This window comes from Cupressus sempervirens, chromosome 8 (assembly GCF_028749045.1).
Source record: "Cupressus sempervirens isolate cs-2001-9-10 chromosome 8, ASM2874904v1, whole genome shotgun sequence".
Lineage (NCBI taxonomy): Eukaryota > Viridiplantae > Streptophyta > Pinopsida > Cupressales > Cupressaceae > Cupressus > Cupressus sempervirens.
This window is the reverse complement of record NC_143125.1, coordinates 28488966-28505917: the sequence shown is the minus strand read 5'-3', so window position 1 is coordinate 28505917 and position 16952 is coordinate 28488966. Positions and strand designations below refer to the sequence as shown.

Genomic DNA, 16952 nt, shown 5'->3' with positions numbered 1-16952 from the left:
ACCATTTTAACAATATTATTTTAGCCTCTTTTCAAAAACTGAGATGTGTGTGTGTGTGTGTGTGTGTGTGTGTGTGTGTGTGTGTGTGTGTGTGTAGTGGTTTTTCTTATTAGAATGACTCTGATACCATGTTAGTTTTATTTGGATCTCTAATAGATAAAACAATTAACATAGAAGCAATATAACTCTTACTTGAATAACAGTGAGTAGCTTGTTCTTTGAATATTGCAGACTTCTAGGACTGTAGAAACAAAGTCGACTTCCTTTTGTATTGCTACTGATTTTGGAATGGCTTCTGATGAACTTGCAAGTTATATATGCAATGGAGAATATTGATAAAACAAAGTGCAGACCGTTGATACAAAAATGTCATGTATTGATAAAAAAAATTATCAACGTTCTGCAAGGTTCTTAATATATGAAGTGGAGAGTCATGACTTTTGAAGAGTCATGGCTCTACATGGCCTTGTAGAGTCATGCCTCTTCAGGGACATGATTTGTTACATATGATTAAGATGTAATACAACTTTGTCCGTCGATGATCATTATATCAAGGAGCCCAATCACATAATAATGTGATATTATATATTTGGCTGCCAATACACATATAGATATCTGTCGATGATTATTATAATGCAAATGGATATTATGCAAAGTGTGCATGCGTGTGTGCGCGCACACACACACACACATGCATTGAATTTAATAATCAGCAATAACAACTTCATCTGTTATTTGTTACACATAAACACACATTAGCATATCAAATAAATAATTACTTCTACTGATGCTAAAACATTAACAATGTTCACACAGATGAAGCACTGGGACTTATCAAGAGGTCGCCCATCCTAGTACTACTCCATAGTCAAGTACGTTCAAACTTGAATTAAAGTCAAAATGCAAAATATAAAATAAACTTGTTTATTTAATTTTAAAATTTATCAAAATCTTCAATTATTTTTTAAACTTTTATAAGTAGATTAGTTAACTTAAAATATCTTTTTATTAAAATAAAAACTATATTTTAATTATAATCTTTCTAAATACATTTTTGTGTAAACAAAATTTCTAACAATTTATTTTTTAACTCGTTCTTAATAATAAATATTTTACAACAAATCTTTGTTATTGATATATTAGATTTGCCATTAGTGCTTGCCCTTGTTTTTGTGGATCTTTCATATCATTATGCCTTAACTACATAAAAACAACTTTCCATTTTATTTTTCAAATGACAAAGATTCAAGCTATAGCTATCACTTATTTTATCAATTCCCTATCAAATTTTCTATGAACCTAAATACTGTAGAAAAAAGGCCTGCATTTTTAATCGGTCTGACAGTCGTACTGAGTGGGAAGGGGAGGAGTTACTACATGGGATTTCTGTCTCCTTCCACGGGACCACACCAAACTAAAAACAAAACGTCCTTTTTATTATCTTGCACGCGTTCAAGGTAAATTATTGAATAAAAATAAATAAAGGTAGTGACAACTACTTGGCTGAAACTTATTAGAAAAAAACTGGCCACCTGACTAGTTTAAGAAGAAATTCCAAATTAATTAATTGGACCGCCTCAAGGAGGAACTATAGTTTACCCTTGTAGCAATCACTAGAAATTACTATTGGAAAGGAATATCGCTTTCTATTTTACTGGATCAAGCCATTATAGTTCACTTCATTGCCTCCCAAAGGGATCCAGGCAATTAAAGTGTATAATTCTGATGTTGTAGGATGGAGCATAGTCCACTTCTGTGACTGATTTAGTTCTTGTTTTGTTTTATTTGCTGTAACTGTTTTAAAAAATAACATTAAATTATGAAGTCTCATAAAAATTCAATTTAAGAAAATTATAAGAATAATTTCAAAATTACAAGAATAATGAATTTTAGTTTTGAATAGTACATAATTTGTCAATTTATAATAATATAATTGAGAGATTTAATTATTAGTTAAATATTTTATTAATAAATTCTTTAATTAAAAAATGGTATATTTATATTAAAAATAAAGAGTCTTATAAGAACAATTAGAAATAGATTACATTTGCAACAAAATTTTATAATGATAGATATTTTTAAATAGAATCGTTATCTAAAACAATACAAAATAACAACTTACAAGTTAAAATTTAAAAATCTATTTTTCTTTGAAAGTATCAAGCACACTTAACACTAGACTATTGCTAAGAGGGCTTCACTATCTTTAATTTCATATATCTTCTTTATGTTGACTTGCAAATAAAAGAGTGTCATTTCACCCATTATTTCCATCTTTCTTTATTATCTCACTCAAAGAGGGGTATTTGAAGTGAAGGAGAGACATTCTTAGGTGTGCTTCTCTTTCATGCAATATTGCATTAAATTAATTATGTACTCTTTCTTTTATGAGAAAATAATACATCTAGTTATGTAGAATTCATATTCTATATGTTTGCATTGGCATGTTGGGATAGTTAAAGTGTTGTGTTTTTTTATTTTTATCAAAAGGTTAAATCCCATCGATGGGATAGTTAAAGTGTTGTGTTTTGTTTTTATCAAAAGTTTAATCCCACCGATGCTATTGTAGCATGTTATTGAGAACAATATCTCAATTTCTGACCTCACTATCTCATAACTTCCTATTAAATGGATGTTAACTTTGAAGCTCCATCATGCTTGTAATGCTCTTTTATTATAGTCATGATATGATTTCCTAGCCATCTCATGTAGATGAGGGGATGCTTAATTAAATTTCAAGTAATGATATGATTTCTTATTCCTATCATATAGACAAAAGGATGCTCAATAAAATTAAGCTACAATTTTCCTTCCTAAGCAAATAATGAATCTAACTTAAAGCCAAGCTATCATATTCTTAAAAAATCAAATCACCTAAATCTATAGTTATATTTAATATTATAATTACAATTAATCACTAGGTTAAGTGACATTTTTTAACAATATCAAATTGTGATAATATCTATTAAAACCTCTCTACTTAAAAAAAAAATTACATAACAAAATAAAATACATATAAAAAGTCCTCCAAATTTATTTTGAAATATTAAATTTATTTCTTTCATTACCAAATTGTTACACATTAAAACCCCTCCTATTCCAATGAAAATGCCACATACAAAATTAAATATAAAAATATAAACAAGTTAACAATATTTGCACATTTATGCAAGAGCCTAATGTGTGAGCGTCTCATGTGGGAGGTCTTAAGTCTATTCAAACTTAACACATAACAACAATTAATTACAAGAAGTAGTAATTAATTAATTTAGACTTGAGTCCCTTACATAGAAATTAACTTTTAGTTAAGAGTCCTCAAAGTATTAGAACAACATTTAAGAACATGTGGCCCACCAAATATAAAATTCGATCACTAAGATATTTCTTTTGAATATCAAATTATTATAATATTCTATAAAATCGATTGCCCAAAAAATTACATCCCATCAAATAATCATAAAAAAGCATAATCACTATTAAACCCAAAAAAACCCATAGATTTAAAGTTAAGAAACATACTGAACTTACACAAATAATTTATATACTCAAAAAATTTAAAAGCAAAGTCACTTATTTTATATCAAAGTCACACACATAGAAATTAACTTTTAATAAAGAGATCTCAAACTATTAGAACACTATTCTACTAGACATGGTCCACCAAACAACAAATTAGATCTCACTAAGATATTTCTTCTCAATATCAAATTATTATAATACTCTATAAAACCCTTAGCCCACAAAAATACATCCCATTGAATAAACCTAACCAATAAACCCAGAAAACCACATGGATTCAACAGGTTAAAAAAGCATCCCCGCTCTTTAAAAAAAAATGTATATACCCATAAAAGCAAATACAGCATACCTATTTGCTATTAATAATAAAAATAAAAACAACTATAGGTTCTTTATCATCAACGACCGTCCAGCGAATCAGGAGCACAACTATCAAACGGCAGAACCTGAAGAAGAAGAGTAGGTAGCGACGATGCAATGATAACGATAATTATAATCTCGTCAGCAAACCCGGTTGGGTTTATTCTGAACGAACTTTTTCCACGCTTTGACAGCCTTGCGAGAAGCGATGACTTCGTCAAAGGCGGTCCTGAGCTTCCCGTTATCCACAGGGGCGGCACCGGGTTCCTTCCAGTCGGGGTGCTTTTCAACAAGCGTCGCGGTCACATCCCGGACCAGCTTAGACGGCAGCCCATCCAGCTCGTGCACCACTTTTTCAATGTCGCCGACGAGGCGTTCGGCGAGAGAGCGGTTGAAATCTTCTCGTACGACCACCCGCAGGAGGCTGACGTGTTGCGCGTCAGGGGCCATCGTGTATGCGGGCACTATCCATCCATACCTTCTCAGATGGTCTGCGATCTCGTACTCGTCGTGCTGGCTCCGGTCTTTCAGGGAGAAGGCCACCAGTGGAACTCCCACGTCCTTGGACAGAATGTTGAACCGCCCGGTCGCCACCAGACCGTCCGCTAGTGCCTTGGCGTTCGCCGCGCAGTTAGCCATGATGTTTCTGTATCCCTGCACCAAATCGGTTGAAAACGTCAATTCCATGAACAGGGAGCTTTATATATAAATTACATAGCTATTGATAAAACTATTGGTCCGGAAGAGTTTTGATTGGAAAATTGTTCACGATTCATGTGGCCCAAGACAAAGAAAGAACACTTCGAATAGCAAAGTACCAAATGGTTTGATAAAAAACCTATGTTAGAGAGTTAAATGCTATTTATAATAATAATCTTTCAAAGTTATGTAAAGATTGATTTTTTTTTGAGATTATGAAAAATGGAAAAAAATAAAAATTCATCTTGACAATTTTTGGTAGCTACCTTTAAACCTCACATACTGATGCAAGATTGAAACTTGGAAAAAATATGTCATCTTTGACTATTTCACACTATTAGTTTAGAAATAAAAACTATTTTTTAGATCACATTTCATAATCATCCCAATGTACAAGAGAACATAAGCAAAGAAAAGTTGAGACTTGTAGACAAAGACCTAATCAAAGAAAGAGAGGAAAGGGGCAAGGAGAGAGAAGACACAAATTTTTTGACATGATCTAAGTAAAAAATTGTAAAACAACTCTAGGTAAGTAGAGTAGGAGATATGTTCCATAGCAATTCAAATTCATTGACCTACATTTTAATAAATTTGAAAAACCACACAATAGAATTGGCATAGTGATATCAAACATGATTGTAGAGACCAAACTATATGTCCCATTTGGACATTTTGTTTTGGTTGCCTCTCTATGCTACAAAATTACTTAAAGCTAAGATTTCAGCTTATGGGTATGCACTCTCTAGATATGGTCAAATGTCTAAAGTTCAAGAAGTGACCATTTGAGATAGTCCAATGTCTAAAGATTTAAAAAAATGACCATTTCAGAAGTATTGTGGAAACCCACTAAAAAATGTATCAATACTAGTTCACTAAAAAAATGTCAATATTTGTGACCAAATATCTTGACACATGAACTAATTACCAAACATAAAAGATAAAAATGATCTATTAATAAATAGTCATATTTTTAAAATAACTGTTGAAATTGAAAGCCAGTCCTAACAAAAACAGATTAAAAAAAAAGAAAGAAAAAAAGAAAGAATATATATATATATATATAGACAATGCTAAGTTTTGAACTAATAGCCTCTCCGAAGGAAAGCATGTTATTGATAAACTTCCCTTTACTTTACCCTACCCTGCTGAAATGTATTAAGAAAAAAACATTTAAATAATTTATAATTTTACTGTACAAGACATAAGACAAGCCATATAAATTTAAAAAAAAACAAAAGTCGAGCAAATAGTGAGACCTGGAACCCCAGACGAATGAGCTGGTAGTATTGTGCAATTATTTGACTGGCGCCTGCCAACAATGGGGAAAAGTCATGAGCACCCACTTTCTGACAAAAGTGGCAGTCGTCCATACTTCATGAATAAAACTACAAATTAAAAAATTAACTTTACTTGGGTTAGAAAGCGATGTTTTACCTTTGGAGAAATTAAGGGTGAAAGTGGGCTGGTCAGCACCTAAATAATTGATGTGAAAAATGAGCTCGTCCGGCAAGTCTTGCTTTGCCCTCCAGATCACCCATCCAATTCCGGCGTAGACAAGCCCGTACTTGTGGCCGCTGACGTTGATGCTCTTCACCAACGGTAAACGGAAATCCCACTCCAATTCTGGGTACAGAAACGGTGCGATAAATCCGCCGCTCGCTGCGTCTACGTGGATGGGTGTGTCCCACCTGCATTTTTTTTGTCATTAGATTCTCACACTTATTCTTTTGCCGGAAAGGAAAATTAAAGCTTTTGATTTAATGGGGCCATATGCCACCCCTCATTGACTTCATTTTTAACAGTAACATTAATTTAAACAATATTATTCAATGAAAGTAAAAAGTTAATTTGTAGAACTTACATTAATATAATTATTTTTCATTTTATAAAGTTTTTTAAAAGTGACATCTTGATATTTTAATGTTGTCTTTTTCAGATAAAATCAAAATGTGCTTATATTTCTAGATGTACTTATATCTGTCATAATATTAATTAGATATTTAACCAATTGTCATAGACTATTTCAAATATATTTTGTCCATGTCAATAAAAAAATATCTACAATTGACAAATTTAAAGTTAAATAATCTAAACTAAGAGAACATCTCTATCACTATTAAATTATTTATATTTAATAAGATATTTAAAAATATATATCTAAAGGTCACCAATTTTAAAATTAAATAAACTAAACATCTAATCTAACCTGAAAGATCCTAGATAGTAAAAATATATTTTAAAACTGTAAATAATATTTGAAATAAAAATATTTTATACTCGACCTCATGAAAAGATATTCCTTAAAATATTAAAAGTAGTAATAAATGATCATGATGTGATGAACCAATCCAATGTAGATATGTTAGATATGTTCGAAGCTTAAATAGTCCAACATGTTTCAGCATTAATTTATCGGCCACCAGCCGACCGCTTCTAAATTAATAAATATAATGTAAAGCTGTCACGTTAGAGAGAATGCACCATAAAACACAAGTTAAACTTGTAAAATGGTTGGGAGAGTTATTTACCCTGTCTTCTTGTTTTTCTCTGTAAGTAGATCGTTCAACAGCTTCACATCTTCGAATTCTCCGTTGTAAGTAGAACCCAATATGGCTGCCACACAGATGGTGTTTTCATCCACCATATCAACCGCTTTAACAGGGTTCATCACATAATAGCCTTCTTGCAGCTTCACCTCCTTCAGTTCTACTTCGAAGTAACGAGCAAACTTTTCCCAACACACCTGTGATCATTAGAATTACGATTTTTCATCATTTAGAAATTCTAAGAACTGCATATTCAATGATTCATCTATATATGGATATATCAATTAACTCATTGTAAAGATTTCTAATAAAATATAGCATTCTCAATTTATGAGTATAATTAAATTTTAATATATTTATAAAATAATAAAATTTTATTAATGTAAGTATAAGATCTTAAATTTTTAGATTGCAGTTGAATTTATATCTATGTGGATCTACAACAATTATTTTAATTAAACATAAAGAGCTTAAATCTAAAATCTACAATAAATCCTCAATATATTTAAAGAGAAAAAAGTTCTTATTAATAAGATGAATTTTATTAGGTTTTCACAATCCATTTTTACATGTAATCTGTTTCTAAATATAAGATCATATACCTTAGATTTTCTGTAGATTGTTTGGATCACAATTAAGCTTCAACAAATTAAAAGTCAGCAACTATTACCAATCTAAACATTATTATTATTTTTATATTAAATTTAATATAAATATAAAAATACAATAGTAAACAATATTAAAATTAAAGATATAAGTTCTCATTTGTACTTTGTATATATAGCTTTTCTACACCTAATTTTACTCTTGTTCATGATAGCCTTTAAAAGCATACAGTAAAACCCAAATATAGAATATGAAAAACTAATACCAATTAGCCAAAAAACTGCCAAATTAAAATAAGATACCAATATTCCTTGTGAAAAGACTAAATTGATGAAACATTTTACTATTTTCAGGTTTACAGGACAGACATAACACTAAAGACACCCTACCAAACATAACAGAAAGGCACCTTACAACATGAGGGTAACGGCTCAGCGTTTAGTGTCAGGTCAAAGGTTCGAGACTGGATTATACCACTGAGTCAAAGCGAAGAACACCCACTACCGGTCTAACTCTGGACCACGACCCAGATCAAGACCATAAATATTCCCAATGAAGAAAAATGATGAATGACATTATCAATATGAAGAAATCAATCCCGTAAATACAAATCTAAGATTGAAAAATCAAGGGGGTAAATAAACAAAATCTGTAAATACAAATCTAATATGGAAAATGCTGAAGTTCAACTGATCTCCCTTACATTTTATATTATCTAGTTTCATATATTCTTGTTTGGCTGAAATTTTGAGATTTTTTTACCAGCAGTGAAACAAATACCAAAAAGGGGGAGAACCAGTTTACCTGCACATTGGCACCAGTAACAATGTTGGGCTTGTCAAACGGCTTTCCTTGAGCCTTGCGCTTGTTCTGCCACTTACGCTTAAAAGCCAAACCAGCCAACATAATGGCCTCTGAAGATCCAATTGTACTAACACCAACTGCTTCCTCTCCGTCTCCCAATGGAGCATTAAACAAATTTGCTATTATATTCACACACCGATTCTGCATCCCAAAAAGATTTTTTGAATAGAATCTCCAGTTAAAAGTTTTCAAAACTTTTGCAATACATAAGAGAAAATAACATCAAAGACAGAATAGTCTAGGTACATTGCCCAGATAAAATTTTGTTTGAGATCTGGGTCACTCTTTTTACAGAAGCATATCTTTCATATTCGTTAACGCCTATACAAAAATCTGTAGAACAGTCAGATTTTAATTTTTAATATAATTACAAATTCACTGAAAAAAATCTGTCACTTACATGCTTACAGCACATTATTAATTTGTAGGGCTAGAAATAGGATTAGAAAACTCTATTTAGAATTTTGTTAGAGCCCATCTCTTAGATCTACAGAGAAACCGTTCCTTAGATCTAGAGAGCCCATTTCATATATCTAAAGAAGGAAAAAACAATCATTTAGAAATGGGATTGCTTAAAAAGAATTGCCTGCAATTCCGTGGTAACTGGGTACTCGTCCATATCAACATAGTTCTTATTAATTCCCTGCATGATAAGCTTATCACATTCAGGCTCCATCCAGGTAGTCACAAAAGAGGCCAAATTTAGCCTGGGGTTTCCATCCAACATTAGCTCGTCGCTGATAATCTGGTAAGCAGCGTCCTTTGGAATTGACATATCAGACATCCTAAACCTGTACACGTTTTTTAATAAAATATAATCAGATGGTAATATTACAGAATTCAAATGCAGAGTTTCTGAGTCAAATTAATACGAATCCATATCTAACCAGTACTCATGTATCGTGAACATCCATTTGATATGTATTAAATCTAAGGGCCAAAATTTGTAAATCTCTGACAATAAAATCTTCTTTATAATCTTTCCTTTCGCCCTTTAAAAATCGATTTCTGAACATTATAGTCAATGATTATAATTCTCCGTGTTCTGATTCTCTGAAACTAAAATTTTTGGTAGTGTGTGAATCTATACGAGACTAGTGACTCAGCCTTAACCTAGCCAAACTTAATAACTATCATTACAAGTTCTTGTTTTCATTATTCTCTAATCCAATGCAAAAGAGACTTTTAGATCTGGTTGCACGTAGTCATAAAACAAAATTCAAAGAATTCAACAATAGATCTAATGAGTTTAAGAAGATTATACCTGGGCAGGGATTGTTGCACGTATCTGGATCCAAATGTGCCATGAACAGAGCCATCGGAATCCTGTACAGTTCTGCTCAGAGCCATGGTGAACAGTTTTTGCTTCTGTGGAATACAGAGGTTCTTTTTCCACAAAGCAGTGTGAAGCATATGAGTGCATAAAACCGAAACCTACTACGCGGTATTTGCTGGCCTTGAGAAAAGTGTGGGTCCCATTATCCAATATAGCGTTAATTGTGCTTCTCTGTCTCAAAGTCAAGGATGATTGGATTTCCCACGCAGGAACCTCAGTATAATTTTGTTTAAAGATAGAACACAGATGGTCCCTAGCTGAAAAAGGTAACGGGAAAATGGAATTCAATTCGTCCCGAGACGGGACGCGGAAATTACGGAGGTGCAGACAGGATTTTTTAAGAACGTGTTTAATATTGGTGGGAATCTCTATTCATATTTTCCATCTAGGCGAGGAGATGTCTCCACGCTCTTTTTGTTTATTTTCAAGCAGGCATCGTTTAAGTATATTTTATTGTTGTTTAGCGAAAAAAAAATGGGAGCTGAACCAGACTTTGTTGCTTATCTTATTTTAAGTAGACAATTTAGCTAAGTATTTTTAAAGAAATTATAAATGAATTTTTTTAAATAGTTAAAAAAAAATTGAGAAGAAAAACAATTAGGAAAAAAGAGAAGGAAGAAAAATAATGTGTAAAGTAAAAAATTATTTTCTATATTATGTTTCCAAATTACAATAGATAGAATTCAAATTATTATTTTCCTTAATTAAATTTAAAAAGTATTGTAAGTCATAATTAGTGTGCATAATTTTAAGCAAAAAATAATGTAAATCTAAGGACCTTATCCAACTTACATTCTTGCATTCTAGTGATGTGCAAAAAATCATAGCAAAACGAATTCTATAGGGCTTACCAAATGATTAATTACTTACTCTAGCAGAAATGATTCCCTACTGTAACTATAATGTGGTGGGGGAGGTCATTTTAGCATATTATAGCAACTATTGAGTGCTCCTAATATTCTATGGAGCGCCCTGCCCAATCATATGAACCCTCTACCATTCTAGAGGGCTAGTGATTCCTAGATAATAATAGAATATGTATCTCACACCAATAATTTTATGGGGTTTCAGAGTTAAGATATCCTTAACAACAATAATATTGTTGGCCCCTTACAATTTTATGGGAATTTATGAATTAAGTGTATCATATATCATCAACTTTTCTTTATCTATGAATTAAACATTTTCTAACTAAAAATACTTCACAATGAAAATCTTAATATCACCTTCTTTAAAAATAAATCTTAGATACAAACACACAAAACTATTAGATAAGATAACATAAAATTATTTATGAGAACAATTAAATTATTTTATTACAAATAATTAGATAAGGGTCCTATGAAAAGAGCTTACATTATATTCTTGAAATAGTGGGTTAAAGATCATCTCCTCCTAAATATAGAAGCACCTAATATTTAACAAGCTCATGGAAAAAAGTATGTCACTATAAACTTCTCACGAATATTTTTTTGCCACTCAAACATTATAACCCTAACTATTATTTTCAGCCTAAACTAGAATACATATAAATAATAGAACCCTAACTTTAAAATATCTCCTGGAGCTTCCCATAGAACCCCAGCGTTGGCCAATATCCTCCATCGAATGCTCAAGCAATGTATTATAAGAACTCGGACAAGTTTAAGTCAGAATTATTGCGAAACTGTTCTATTATTATTCACAAAGTAACCTAGCCCTAAATGACTGGTCATTAGTCATATAAACCCGAAATGGTGGTGTCTAGTTTCCTTCAGGAAGGGCAAGGTGTGGAATATAAAATTTCGTCATTTTTTGGTTGTTCTTCTGATCGCCTTCTAACTAATCCTGCAACTCAAATGGGGAGCCTATAACCACCACATCAATCCCCTCCGCCAGATTTCCATTTCCGTTTCAAGGTTTTCGTTCGCGGAAAATCTGTCTTTCAAATTTCAAAAACAAAGTATTTATTTTCCTAGGGTTTGCAGATACTCGAGTAGTTAAGGTTATTATAGAATTCAACTATAGAGTTTCTGAATTAAATTTATTTCGAGCCATATTTTACTAGAACTCATCAATAATTAGCATCCAGTCAACAACGATTAAATCTAACGCCCTCAGAAATTGAAATTTCTGCCTGCAAGATTCTTTGTAGCCTTTCATTTTGCCTCTAAAGAAACGATGTCTGGATTTCACAGGAGATTACTATAATTCTCCGTGTTCGAAAACTTTAATTGCTTCCAGTGTGTAAATGTATAAGAGATTCCTGAATCAATCTTAACCTAAGGAAAGTTTAAAGAATTTATTATAAATGCTTGTTTTCATTATTCGCAGAGACACTTGTATCAGGTTGCATTTGTCCTTAGACAAACATTCCAAGGAAATAGCGAGAGAATCCAAGGGTTTTAAAATTATACCTGGGTAGTGATTGTTGCACGTGTCTAGATGCAAAGGTACAATGGATCGATTCATCAGAAACCGCTGCAGCTTTGCTCAGAGCCATTGTTGTTAACAGTTTCCTTCTGTTTCTTTGCCGGAAAAATCTTCTCCTTACAGAAATATGCTCGGAGAATGCAGAGGATTGTGCGTCTCATACGCGGCATACGATGACCTTACGGGAGGGTGGGTCCCATAATCCATTTTAGCGACCATTGCTTCTGGAACGCGTACAAGTCATCCTCCAATGGCCCTGAAGTGGGTGGGAACACGAATCCGTGAGGCGGCACGCTGCAATTACAGTTAAAACGTTACCATGTTGACATAAATGGTTAATTTTAGATAAAATGAAAAATTGTTATCGTAACAATGACCGCGCAAGAATGGTTCCAATTTCCAAACAGTTAATGCAAACATATTTTGAGTTGATCAATTTATTTTAAAAAACTAGACATGTTAGTATAATTACTATAATAATTTATTAGCACTTGCACTTTTAAAGGGTGCAAGAGTTATGCTGATAGTGTTACATATAAAATGATCTAACTGTAATGATGATGTAGAAGGTTTTTTTTAACTATTTTTTGTTATACACTAAAATATTTGTTGGGGGTAATTTCACCAAAGGAAAATCAAAATGTCTCTTTGAGCTACCCAAAATAAATGTGGATGATGCCTTTCTATAGACTTCATTCTTTTCCAAGTCAGCCACTTAGTTTTTAAAAATGTGAATAAGGCATATGCTAAGCATTTAGCCATAAAATTTAGACCTCAGTTCCAAAACACAATCTGCACAATCTACCTAGACTAACTTTATGTACTTAGATCTCCTAGAGTGTAAGTTGAGTCGTACCAATTTTTTGGGTGTGCCTTTGTAGGTGACTCAAGAGCTTAAAGCTACGGTTTCAAGATTTTGGCATTTATGTATCTCTCTATATTGGACGTAGAGTGCAAAGTGGTCAAAAAGTGCCACTTTAAAACACTCACTAGATCCTCACATGTTCGCCCCCAAATATTCGCTCACCAAAAAAAATACTTTTGACACAAATGGACCAATCAATATCCAAGAAAGATAAAAAATGACGAGCTATTAGTACATGTGTGGTCAACTATTAGTACATCATTAGTACATTTGCTATCATTTTTTTGGTGCTTTTTAAAAGTGACAATTGGAGGTATCTATCCCAAAACCCACACAATCATTGGACCCCTTGGAGGCTATTGGATCTCTTCCCCTAAACATTGAAAATTGAACGTTGAACTTTTAATCTAGGGCTTGAAATGGATTAGGTAGAGACAAGTTGTTGAATATTAAAACAATTTGACGAAGACATTTTTGCTCCATATAGTTACCCTGAAGACTGCACCACATTCTCAAATAATGACTATTTGTGAAATTACAAAATATGAGAAATGTATATATTTCTAGCCAAGCTAATTGTTGGGAATAATATATGAATGAGAATGGTATTTATTTTTCCCAAAATTGTTGTAATAATATGTGAATGAAGATGTTATTAGTATTTGTTGATAGGCATATGTTATTGTTGACATCTTATGGACGGATTTTAGGGATAACGATTTTCAAGTCAATTGTTCACATCCACTACCTCATTCAAATTTTCATTATGTTATGAAAAAATATTGAAATTATTTTATTTTATAAATATTATTTTGATGTATTATTACTTCTAAATTCATAATATTAATACAAAGTTAATTATTACTTTTTACTTTTTATTATTTATACATATATTTAGATATTAAGTAAATATTATTTTATATATTTATATTATAGTTGGACATTGTTATAATTGTATAGAGTAAAAGTACAAACATGTGTCACCCTCTTACAAAGGAAAAGGCTAACATCAAAAAAAGTGTTAAACTTCAACAATGTAAAAGTCATATTTATGTTTTGAATTTTAGGTTGGTGTAAACTGATGAAATGTGTATAAAAGGATAAAGTTTATGTATGTTATTTTTTAAATTTAAAAAAAAATTAAAATAGTATATTTTTATAATTTTCAATGACCTTTTTTTATAGTGTTAAAAATTGAGCAAATTAGGGGTTATAGCTCCCACCACAAAATTAATTACAAATTAATGTATTTTCATCTAAATTTGAACTATTTTGTTGACGACATATATACCTAGAACTATCAAAAAACAAATATATATATATATATATATATATATATATATATATATATATAGTATTTTTTTTTGTTATAGCTATTTAAAGTTGAACTTTTCATAATTTAACAGTTTTTCGTTCCCGCCGTCTTTTCCATAGTAAATCTATGTTAATCATTACAAATGTTATATATTATTGAAGATAACTCTCTCCTCTAGAACAATTCATCATTTTAAAAAAAAATTCGTTATCATCTACTAATTTTTATATTTTTCCTAATGTGCATCATCTTCAATGTTGAAATACCTACTTGCATTATTTTGCAATTATTGTAATCGATATTGGGTCACCTATAAAAAAAAATATTGGCATAATTCTGACTACAAGTTCTATTTAGTGGTATTTTAATTTTTTTTTAAAACCCTAATTCTGATGATGAAATTGGCCTCTGAAGTGTTAAGTTCTTCAGACTTGCAAAAAACACGAAAGAAAGTGCCACATCAGATGACACGTAGACAGTTTCGGCTGGATCCAATTTGGTCGTACTGGATTCGGCCGGATCAGTATGACACAAAATTTGCCCGCCCAAGGTCACATGCACGAGCGGCTTTAAACAATAGAATATGTTTTCTATTTGAAATGTAATGTTTTTTTTTTAATTTTAACAAAAGGAACTGGAAGCCATTGATGTAAACATTATCCAACATGGTCTCAATCCTCTGATAGCGGTCCAGCAACAAAAGAAACAAGATGAGTGGCAGGAATTATGTGCCTAGGAGGAAATATATTAGAGGCAAAAATCTAGAGAACTATAGCTTCAGGACGGCAATTGAAATACTAAATTTTTTCATGCTTCAGCCAAACAAAAATGGGTGGCAAATTCTATATTGCTAATTTCAAATCAACAGGGGGAGCTTCTCTCAAATCCAAAAGATATTTAGATGGAAGGCATCTCCTTTTTCCAAGGATTATTACATCATGATCCTCAGTTGATTGCGGAGGACATGGAGACTTCTCTTCTTGACTCCATCCCTCATCTTGTCTCTCATGAGGATAACTTTGAATTAATGAAGCCTTTCACCTTGCAAGAGCTTTAAAATGTGGTTTTCTCACTACCTACTGACAAAGCTTCTGGTCCTAATGGGTTTACTACATTATTTTATCAAACATTATGTTTGGTCATCAATATTGAGCTACTATTGGCATTGGAAGGATCCAAGAGAAATGGCTAGATGCTTAAGAATTTAAATACTACAAACATTGCTCTAATTCTGAAAATAGATCAACCCAATACGTTTGTAGATTTTAGGCCAATATCGTTATGTAACACTATCTATAAAGTGTTTAAAAAAGCAATGTATCTAAGGTTGCAACCCATTCTTAAGAGAATTATTTCTCTTGAACAAGGAGGATTTGTTCTAGGGAAAGAGACCATGGAGGGTGCTCTCATTGCACATGAGACTCTTCATTCTATACAGATTGATTCTTCACTAGCAATAGTAATCAAACTAGTTATGATGAAAGCCTATGATAGATTAAAAACTGGTCCTTCTTGATGAGAGTTCTAAAGAGATTTGGGTTTTCTCACAAATGGTGTCGTTGGGTTAGAGCATGTGTTTCTAGTGCTTATTTTTTAGTCATTATCTACAATTACCTAGCTGGTTTCTATAAATCCTCCCAAGGTGTTCGACAAGAAGATCTGTTATCACCAGCTCTATTCATTATCATGACAGAAGTACTAAGTAGGATCATTACCTCCCATCACCTTTAGGGTTTATGGAGAGGTGGGGAAATTCAAAGGACAAACATTAAGATCACACACTGCTTATTTGTTGATGATACTCTATTATTTGGGGCAACTTCCATACCAGAAGCAAGACAAATTAAACTTGTCCTTGACTTATATACAAAATTTTCAGGCCAAAAAATTAATGCGACCAAGTGAAAAATTTACCTATTCAATGTAAATCCTATTGTGTCAATAAGAATTTATCATATACTTCAATTTACATAGGATTTCTTGCCATCATCCTATTTGGGAATCCCTTTCTTCATTGGTCTTAACAAGCCAATTTATTGGAATTCGATCTTACTAAGGCTTAAAAGTAGAACCATGACATGAAAACATCGATGGCTTTCATTGGCTGGCAAAATATTGTTAATCAAATTAGTTCTTGTAGCAATTCCAAACTATTTATTTTCTGCATTACTAGCTACCAAAGGAATCCTTCATAAAATAAAGAAGCGTGTTCAGGAATTTCTTTGGACTAATAATATGACAACAACTTCTAAAATTCCACTAATATCAATAGAAGATATGTTAGTTGATAAGACTCATGGGGGTGTGGGATTGCACGATCTTGGGAAGAGAAATATGGCTTTTGGGGCAAAACTTGTATGGCAAATGGTTTGTAACTCTCAAAATAAGTAGTGTCAGATAATGCAGGGTAAATATCTGGATAACTTAGAT

General features: G+C 32.0%; 1 protein-coding gene across 2 annotated transcripts; it reads right to left on the bottom strand.

Annotated features, from left to right (window-relative positions):
- Positions 1–3672: 3672 nt before the first annotated feature.
- LOC149541409 (glutamate decarboxylase-like) lies at positions 3673–12484 on the bottom strand. Of its 2 annotated transcripts, none has more exons than XM_089796685.1 (7): positions 12327–12484; positions 9181–9385; positions 8535–8735; positions 7107–7321; positions 6013–6266; positions 5835–5887; positions 3673–4533 (listed from the first exon to the last, which is right to left on the bottom strand). In XM_089796685.1, exons 1-7 carry the CDS (start codon positions 12410–12412, stop codon positions 4021–4023), a joined length of 1527 nt encoding a protein of 508 aa, XP_089652811.1. In that variant the 5' UTR covers positions 12413–12484; the 3' UTR covers positions 3673–4020. The 2 variants fall into 2 exon arrangements, with proteins under 2 accessions (XP_089652811.1, XP_089652810.1); XM_089796684.1 differs by lacking the exon at positions 12327–12484 and adding an exon at positions 9859–9990.
- Between the last annotated feature and the right edge of the window lie 4468 nt (positions 12485–16952).

Bases quoted from the DNA above. Each gene is read 5' to 3' on its own strand.
- LOC149541409 (XM_089796685.1), bottom strand. From the start codon at position 12,412: ATGGCTCTGAGCAAAGCTGCAGCGGTTTCTGATGAATCGATCCATTGT. The intron at 8,736-9,180 runs GCAATTCTTTTT...TTTGGGATGCAG, and splicing joins CAGTTACCACGGAATTGCAG to AATCGGTGTGTGAATATAAT. The intron at 5,888-6,012 runs GTAAAACATCGC...CATTGTTGGCAG, and splicing joins CACCCTTAATTTCTCCAAAG to GCGCCAGTCAAATAATTGCA.